The following is a 9,698-nucleotide window of genomic DNA, read 5'->3' as shown; positions in this document are numbered from 1 at the left end:
ACTGATAGATGAACTTTTTGGTGCTTGCTACTTCTCTAAGTTTGATCTTAGATCTGGATATCATCAGATATTATTGAGGCCAGAGGACCGACACAAGACAACTTTTAGAACCCATCATGGCCATTATGAATGGCTAGTTATGCCATTTGGATTGACTAATGCGCCAGCTTCCTTTCAGAGTTTGATGAATGATATATTTCAAGGGTTGTTAAGGAGATTTGTGTTGGTTTTTTTTTATGATATATTGGTGTATAGTTGCAATTGGAAGGATCATTTATACCATTTGGAAGTTGTCCTTAGCATCCTGCAAAGGCATAAACTCTTTGCAAGGTTTTCTAAGTGCAGTTTTGGAGTGACACAAATTGACTATCTTGGGCATACCTTGTCTGGTTCTGGAGTAGCTATGGATGATAGCAAACTCGTTGCAGTTCGTACCTGGCCGCAACCTTCAAATTTAAAACAATTGAGAGGTTTCCTTGGCCTCACAGGATATTATAGAAGATTTGTGAAACAATATGCGACTATAACTGCACCCTTAACCGAGCTCCTAAAGAAGGATGGGTTTCACTGGACTGAAAAAGCTACTGCAGCTTTTGAACAATTGAAGATGGCAATGACATCTGCTCCTGTATTAGCTATTCCCAATTTTAAAGAACCTTTTGTGTTAGAAACGGATGCTTCGGGAATGGCAGTAGGTGCTGTCCTAAGTCAGAACCAGCATCCAATTGCTTATTTCTCCAAGAAAATGTCACATAGAATGCAAAAACAATCTGCATATGTAAGAGAGCTTTATGCAGTTACCAAAGCCTTGGCTAAATTCAGACATTATCTCCTGGGCCACCATTTTGTCATTAAAACTGATCAAAAAAGTTTGAAGCAATTGTTGGAACAAACTCTCCAAACACCTGAGCAACAACAGTGGTTGCCAAAGTTCTTAGGATATGACTTTGAGATACAATATAAAGCTGGGAAGGACAATATTCCTGCAGATGCTTTATCAAGAAGTTTTTTCATGGCCTGGTCCGAGCCACATTGTGTATGGCTTCAACAGTTGGTGGAGCTTACAAAAACAGATTCGAAATTGTCTAACTTGTATAACCAATGTATTCAAGGTCAAGGTCCCAATTCCGAATATTCTGCCAAGGATGGTATTCTTTTTTGGAAGGGTCGTATCTTGGTGCCTAATAATTCCACGCTTATTAACCAAATTCCTGCAAGAGTTTCATAATTCTAAGATTGGAGGGCATGCAGGTATCACCAAGACAGCTAGTAGAATTGGAAATCAATTCCATTGGCCTAATATGCAACAGGACATTCGCAAATTTGTCAATGAATGTGTGGTTTGTCAACAAACAAAGATGGATCACGCTTTACCTAAAGGGCTACTGCAACCGTTGCCTATTCCTCAACAAGTTTGGGAGGACATTGCAATGGATTTTATCACCCACCTTCCAGCTGTTACGGGGTATACAACAATCATGGTGGTGATTGATAGATTGTCCAAGTTTGCTTATTTCATTCCCTTAAAATCATATTTTTCCAGTAAATCTGTTGCCGAAGCATTTATTGCTCAAGTGGTAAAGATCCATGGAATTCCCAAATCCATTGTATCTGATAGGGATAAAGTTTTTATTAGCTCCTTTTGGCAACACTTGTTTAAATCTCAAGGAACAACTTTAGCCATGGGATCCGCGTATCATCCTCAATCCGATGGTCAAACGGAGAATCTTAATAAGACATTAGAAATGTATTTGAGGTGCTATGTGTATGAGAATCCTAAGTCTTGGATGAATATGCTGCCTTGGGCCCAATATTGGTATAATACGTCTTTTCATCACAGCTTGGGAATGACTCCCTTTCAAGCAGTGTTTGGACGACTCCGCAGCTTGCACCATATGACCAAAATCAGAAGGATCCCCTGTCAGTCCGAGAAGCTTTGATAGCCAGAGATAAAATCATTTCATAGTTAAAGGCTAATTTATTGAAGTCTCAACATTATATGAAACAACAAGCAGATAAAAAGAGGAGAGACTTTCACCTACAAGTAGGAGATCTTGCTTTAGTCAAACTGCAACCATACAGGCAACAATCTCTGGCCTTTCGTAAAAATCATAAATTGGGATTAAAGTTTTTTGGACCCTTTGAGGTGATTGAAAAGATAGGGTCAATTGCTTACAAACTCCAGTTGCCAGACACAGCAAAAATTCACCCAGTGTTCCATATTTCCTTACTTAAGAAGTTCCAAGGTAGTCCACCACAACCATATCTTCCTCTGCCATTAACTACATCTGAGTTTGGCCCCACTGTGCAACCTTGGAAAGTATTGAAGTGTAGGGTGATAACAAGAAACCAGCAGAAGGTGTCACAGATATTATGCAATGGGATATTTTAGAGCCTAAAGAAGCTACTTGGGAAGATATGGAGGAGGTGAAAGAAGCTTATCCCTTGTTCAACCTTGAGGACAAGGTTGTTTTTGATGAAGAGGGTAATGTAACATGCTTAAAAGAACAGGGACAGAAAGGGGAATGCACAAATAAAATAAACACGGGGCAAGAGATGACAGAGAATGCATGCAGCAAAACCGTTAGGAGAAGCCCACGTCACAGGAAGAGAAGTCAGTATTTGGAGGATTTCGTTTGACGGAGGAAACATGTCTGGTATAAATCTTTCTCTCATCTTCTAGACTCTCTGAACATTCCCTCTGCTCTTCCATGCTCACTCTGAAATAATTCTCTGCATCAGGTTGGATCATTACGCTTCCAGATCAGCCATCACTGACCCATTCCATTATTCTATTACTATTGCATTGTTGTTGTTTGGTTGTAATAGAATAGAAACTTCACTGTTATATATACACTCTGCTGTACAGTTTTACAATAAAAAAAATTACATACGTTTCAATGTGCATATTTTTAAATTAGTACTCCGATAATCTAATGAATAAACATTAGCATGATGTTTGTCATTACAAAATATAAATATTTTTCTTGAGGGGATTACATATTATTACAAATGTATTCTGTATGTTTTTTGAGTTTGAGAGAGATAGAAAGTTTTGTTCAATACATTAAGATCTACCAATTACAAAGCTTTGCACGGCGAAGCATTTTATGTCTTTCCTAAGTTTGAAGGAGGTAGAAAGCTTTCAGCATTCAAACCCCAGACATTAAAATCTACCTCTTCGATCTTCCATCTCTCTTCCAATTCTCTTTTATGGTTAGCTGATTGTTCACCGTATCTGGAAACTGTAACTCGAGTCTTCCCACTGTGTGATACGTTTATCCCATCTACGTACCTGTAATCCTCAATTACTGATTCTAAACTTGTTTCCCAAAAAATGTCGTTGTCCTCTTTGGTTCTCATCGTGAGTAATCTTGAATCTTCGAACTGAACTAAGAGACCAGATCGCTGGCTAAAATAGCCCCATATCGTGTGGTGGATAATCTCAAAGTTTGGTCCGCTTTGGGCATCACGAATTGCTGGACTTGTTTCCAATTTCAAGATGAAGCACTCTTCATCATTGATTATTTTCTCTCCTATGCATGCAGCGTCCAAAAATAAGTTAGCCGTTGCCCTTGGATCCAATCCCTGATAAACAAAACCAATTTAATCATAATCACATTCACACCACAAGAAAAGTTTGTTTATTTCAATAATTGCTTTATCTTTAAACATAGGATGTGAATGATGTTTGGTAGTTAAAACATTATAGGATTAATGTACCTGAAGAAAACGACGTAGAGGTCTAGGAGCACCTCTTGAAATTGGTGTCTGCTGGTTAGAGGAATGGCGCCAAGAGACCTTGCCATTGCTACCGCAAGAAACCTTGCACCCTGACACAAGAATCTCTAAACACCACAAATCGGGATCCTTTTGCAACAAAACGAACCCTCCCATCTCTTCCGAGGTTTTCTTCACCTCAATGGTTTCACAAGTCTGGTGAAAATCTGACGCAACAATCTTTATCTGCCCAAGAACACACATACTATCCACCGCATTCAATGCCGGCTGTCCTCCCGTTGCCGCTATATACTGTTGTACTATATACTTTGCCGTTGATGCTTCCTACACCACAATCAAATAAATCAACACACGATAAACAAACAAATGCACATAACATATACATCATAAATCTAATTAATATCTGAGCTCGTTTACGGCTTTAGTAGTTCTGATCTGAGATTGATTGAGATCTTAAAATTTGATTATAGAAAAAGGTGTGTGTTCTTACAATAGAACAATCTCTGACCGGACGACGGACGGAATGACCTAATTGGACCTGAAGAGGGATAAGAGGAGAGCCAACGAGGTAAAGCAGAAAGCGAAGCTCATTTAAGCGCGCTGAAACTGTAGGGGTGGATAATTTGTCTTCTGTTTGAGCCTTCATCCACGTTAACATGTTTTGCCACCGCAATGTTACGTTGCTTCCCATGGGTGTGAACATTTCTTCGGGTATTGGAATTTCAAGAACGGTCTCCAACCCATCTTCTCTATCGATGTTCGGACAAAGCCTCCTAAGGGATGACTTTGCAGCTGCTTGTTTCATCAGTTTATTATGTGTGTCGGTCTTGTCGGTGTTTTAACGTGGGTGTTTGAGAGGAATAAGTTGATTGAAGAGGTGAGAGGAGTAAGGAAAGAGAGAAAAAGGAAGAGGGCCAGAGTCAAAGGCTAAACACATTTGTATCTTGTTGTACCTGTGGTGGGGAAACACGCACCTATTCTTGCACAAGGCTCTCCTTGCTTCTAGGATCACTGTACCCTCAAATTCTTGCTCATCATTTTTCTCATTCAACTTTCTATTTAAAGATTTATTAATCTATATGTTTTTATTTATTCATCTTCTTGTTTTTAGCAATAAAAAAAATTTAACAACATTTTTTTAATAATTTTTTGATAACCCATACATTAAACTTTTTTAACAACTTTCGTATATACCATTTATATAGTTATTCTCCTTTTATTACTTTTCTAAGTTTTAGTATGTAAGTTTTTCTTCCTATTGTCAATTACTGTCCTTTTAATATGATTAATGGTATGACAGTGTTATATTTATTTCACTTTAAGAAAGAAGAAAATAAAAAATAAGTTAAAATAATATGAAATGAATACAAACAAATTTAGTCGTGTCAAAAATTTTTTTTTTAATATTTTACATTAGAAATTGTTTTATTTTTTCATTCAGAGTGTTGTGAAAAGGAAATTTCAAACACAGCCTAAATCTCTGTTTATGTAAAAGAAAAATGTAGAAACATTGAAATGGAAACTCGTTATCATTTTCTGGGATGAATATATATGAGAGGAGGGGTGCTATAGCTATTCTAATAATAATAACAGTCTCACTGATTCATCTTATCTTATTATATTAATTAATAGAAATACTAATGAAAAACCTTTATCATTAAATAAAGTTTATTGGAATAATAAATTTAATGAATTAAATTTGTTATATATAACAAAGTGTCACTGATATATAGTTTTAATTAATAACTTTAATTTAATTATTTGAATCCTTGAATATGAACTAAACTGAATATTTTATTGCTACTGGAAATCAGATATACATTATTTGATCTGCTGCTGATGAAAATATACACACTTAAAAAAAAAAAAAGAAACTTAAACAACTAAAGAGAGTCCAATAATAGGTGGTTATTGTTGAGGGACTTGCATTGCACTGAGACAGAGGTATAACTGATGGTGACAATTGAAAGGAACAAACTTTATAGACTTGGTTGACGTCTTTCAAGCAGTTTTTAATGCAATTATTTTCAGTTGAGATGCCCCTCAAAAGCTTGAGCAACAAGTTGGAAGAAACACAGACTACAAATTCTGGCCGGGTTCGGTTTCTGCAGTTGCATTCCTTTGACCCTTTTTGCTGAAAACCATCTCCATCTCTTCCAAGGCCTTGCCCTTGGTTTCGGGCAAGAAAAAGTAGAAGAAGAGCAAAGCCAGAACAGCTGAACCAGCAAACAAGAAAAAGGTACCCCCTATAGTGATTGCTTTATAGATTGTAATAAAAGACATGGAAATAGAAGCATTGGTGAGTCTGTTGACTGCAACTCCTATACTTGCTCCTTGTGCTCTCAACCTCAGAGGGAAAATCTCTGAGCCATACACCCATGTGACAGGTGCAAGTCCAAGATTGAAAAATCCAACATATACATAAGTAAACACCAAGCTAAGAACCAAGGCCCACTCCAGCTTCACATGAGACTTCTCCACCATTGTCAAGCTGAATCCCAACAAGGTAAGGCTAAAAATCATTCCTGTAGTGCTTATAAACAAGAGGCGGCGTCTTCCAACCCTGTCAAGATAAAAGGAGGCCATTATCAAGCAAGAGACTTTTGTAACGCCTACTCCAATGGTGGCGAGCAAAAGCTTGTCCTTAGTGGTAACACCAGCTTTCCTGAAGATTCTGTGACTGTATAACATAACAGCTTCGATTCCAGTGGCATGCTCAAAAAAGTGAATCCCCACTGCTGCAATCAACATCCTGCGAACGGGATAAGTGGGCCTCAAAATCAGCTCTTTCCAAACCCCATCACCAGAGCTCTTTCGAGAGACTTTAACCGTTTCCTCATTGCAATCCTCGTCAATCCCAGCAGCACCTTTTATCTCCCTGAACCGACGCTCGGCTTCTTCTTCACTATCTGAAACTTTTAATAGAACTTTCTTTGCTTTTCCTAACTTGCCTTGCACCACCAACCACCTCGGAGACTCCGGCATTGCGAAAATGCCCACAGCCAAAGCAAGTGAAGGAACTGCTGCAATTCCAAGCATCAATCTCCATCCAAGCTTCAAAGGCAATAATTTCCCCATTATGTAGTTCGTCACGTAACCCAGTAAAATTCCAATGCCGATACAAAGCTCAGGTAGGGAAGCTACAAAGCCTCGGGCTTCAGCAGAGGAGATTTCTGAAGAATAAATCGGTGCTATCAAAAGAGCAAAACCCACTCCAACACCCGCCACACACCTTCCCGCTAACACCATTCCGTAGTTTGGTCCGTATCCCATGAGTACTGAACCAACCAAGAAAAGGATGGATGCTAAGCAAATTGTCCACCGTCGACCAACGATATCAGCGGTCCTTCCTGCAAGTAAAGACCCTACCAATGCACAAACGTTTAAGATGCCTGCAAGAACTTCTTGTTGGGTGTCACTGATTCCTAGCTCCTCCCTTATGAATATCAGTGCTCCACTCATAACTCCAGTGTCTAAAAATCACGTTCATTTGCAACTCAGTCAGAAACACTATATATAATACTATTTTTAGCATAATATGACAGTGTGTGAAGAATGCACAGGAAAGAATGGAAGAAATGAAAGAAGTGAGAAGGAAATGAATATACCATAGCCAAATATGATGGTTATCATGGAATTGACCACCGAACATAAAACAGCATATCTTGAACCTTTGCGACTACCTTGTTCCATGATGATGTTTTTGTGCTTAGTCAGTTATCTGAGTAATGGGTAATAATCTTTGTTCTCTTGCTTCTTACGATGACTTTGAGGGCTGGCCAACCAAACAATGTACCTTCTTCAATTTGAAACATGTTTACATTAAATATAACGTCATGGCTGATTGATCAACTTCTAATGAGAAGCTGAAGGTGTTACTTTATGGTAAAGCAATGTAATAAACATATGATTAATCGAAAATACAAGACATTTTGATTTGTTTCCAAGTAATCATGAAATTTTAACCAATTTAAAATCCACAGGGAATGATTTTTTTGTATGTATTATAACAATGGATAAAAAATCATTTTATTCATAAATAAAAAAAAAACCGTAAAAATATATTTTATTTGTTGTAATAATTAATGTAATAAATATGATTAATTGAAAATCATAGGCATCGGATTTTGCCAACAAATAAACATGAAATGTTAACCAAAAATAGTGGTATTGAGATTTGAGCATGAAACAAAATCTGAAACTGAATTAATGTACTGATAACTAAAATAATTTAAAAGTTATAAAAATGAATGTAATTATTATGCATAACAATCTAAAATTGAATGAGGTAAAATTAAACGACTGAGCAGAACAAAATCATTCCTTCAAATAACATAACATCAATGGAGTGTCCTTTGGTTTTGACACATATTGAGTTTGATTCTTCTGAAAATTTTGAACACTTTTGTTAAAAGCTTACACATGCGTCGTTAACAGAGACTTAACTTGAGAAGCATTATCTATGTAAAATATACATACATATATTCAATGATGAAAGAAGAGTGAATTGCACCTTTTTTTCTGAACAAAAAAACAGGTCGTCAACAGATTAGTCTTTGTTCTTCATGTGAATTGCGTCATTGTCATTCGTGATTGAGTAATGATCAGAGTGTTCGATGATTTGGTAAGGATAACAAGAGAATGGTGCTCTTTAATAGGCCGAAGATAAGAGATCCGCAAGAGTGTAGGAGTAGGATGTTGAAGATTTCAGCTCAGGTTTTAACTGATATGGTAACAAATAGAATATATCCGTTCAAATAAAAACGGGATCGGAAATAACGACTCGACAGTATTATCCACAACATAATAACTACCTACCTTAAACAACTGAATTCAATTATCTCTTGTGCGCCACAAAATTAAAATCAGTTGCTATAATCAATATTTAAAAACATTTTGCAAATATAAACTTAACCTAGCTTTATTACTTTTAGTTTGTCAAAACATACTCGTTAGTTTTGCACACAAAAAAAAGCGCATACTAGTACTTTTTTCCTATACTATCTCCTATTCTTTTTATTTTACAACTATTTACCTATAGTTATAGTTAAGATTTTTGAAAATTTATTAAAGTTAATAAATTTTAGTTAACGGTACAAAAATTATTATTTTATAAGAATATATTAAATTACGTATGATTTTATGGAGATACTGAATATATAGGTAGAAATATTTTAGCAATAACTTGAAAGTTCTTATTGATTGAAATAAAATTGTTTGTTCAGACGAAAACCTTTATCAATATAATGAGTATGAAAAATTATTTATATATTTATAAACAAAAATAATACTTTGACACATTCAATTTCTTTTATATTCAAATGATACGAGTGAGTCTCATTTTTTAAAATATTCATTAAAGATTATAAGATAATTTTGGAAGAAAAAAAGATAAAATTTATTAAAAAAACATGTGTCAAATAGATGTCATTAACACCGAGACATAAGCGTGTCCATATATCGGTACTCATTTATATATCCACATAAATTTTGAACTATATGTATATATTGTTGTAATAGACATATGTATGAACTCTTTCATAATGAAAGAATTTAATTAATCTTGTGTTATTTAATATGTCTATGTCAAGGACGAAAACAATGTAATATATTAATTTAACTCTCTTAAAAATCTTGAACACATTATTATTTACACTTTACTTTCATCTATTTGCTTTATAAAATAAAATGGGCACTTATTTCTACCAATTTTTACTTTACAATACTAATAAAACTAATTTTTTATTTAAAAATATAAAATAATTTAAAAAATTAAATCTATGAGTGTGTGTATATATATATATATATATATATATATATATATATATATATATATATAATTACTCGTGTTCACATTTATCTTTCTAATGTTACCTTTTAAATGACATTTTTTTTTTAAATTTAACCATTTTAAAATAAATAAATAAAAATTATTTACAATTAAATTGTAAAGTCAT

The 9,698-nt window shown here is 35.2% G+C and overlaps 2 protein-coding genes across 3 annotated transcripts; both read right to left on the bottom strand.

The window, feature by feature from the left end:
* Window positions 1–2,997: 2,997 nt before the first annotated feature.
* Window positions 2,998–4,800, bottom strand: LOC106776651. The gene is made up of 3 exons (XM_014664130.2): window positions 4,232–4,800; window positions 3,724–4,065; window positions 2,998–3,588 (listed from the first exon to the last, which is right to left on the bottom strand). Exons 1-3 carry the CDS (start codon window positions 4,544–4,546, stop codon window positions 3,109–3,111), a joined length of 1,137 nt encoding a protein of 378 aa, XP_014519616.1. The 5' UTR covers window positions 4,547–4,800; the 3' UTR covers window positions 2,998–3,108.
* A 692-nt stretch (window positions 4,801–5,492) lies between these two features.
* LOC106776650 (probable polyol transporter 6) lies at window positions 5,493–8,347 on the bottom strand. Of its 2 annotated transcripts, none has more exons than XM_022775765.1 (3): window positions 8,255–8,347; window positions 7,350–7,540; window positions 5,493–7,214 (listed from the first exon to the last, which is right to left on the bottom strand). In XM_022775765.1, exons 2-3 carry the CDS (start codon window positions 7,432–7,434, stop codon window positions 5,821–5,823), a joined length of 1,479 nt encoding a protein of 492 aa, XP_022631486.1. In that variant the 5' UTR covers window positions 7,435–7,540; window positions 8,255–8,347; the 3' UTR covers window positions 5,493–5,820. The 2 variants fall into 2 exon arrangements, with proteins under 2 accessions (XP_022631486.1, XP_014519615.1); XM_014664129.2 differs by having other exon boundaries at window positions 7,350–7,537.
* Between the last annotated feature and the right edge of the window lie 1,351 nt (window positions 8,348–9,698).

The sequence above is a fragment of the Vigna radiata genome, chromosome 11 (genome assembly GCF_000741045.1).
Source record: "Vigna radiata var. radiata cultivar VC1973A chromosome 11, Vradiata_ver6, whole genome shotgun sequence".
In the NCBI taxonomy this organism is placed as follows: Eukaryota; Viridiplantae; Streptophyta; class Magnoliopsida; order Fabales; family Fabaceae; genus Vigna; species Vigna radiata.
Note: the sequence above shows the minus strand (reverse complement) of the source record. Positions and strands in the feature narration are given on the sequence as shown.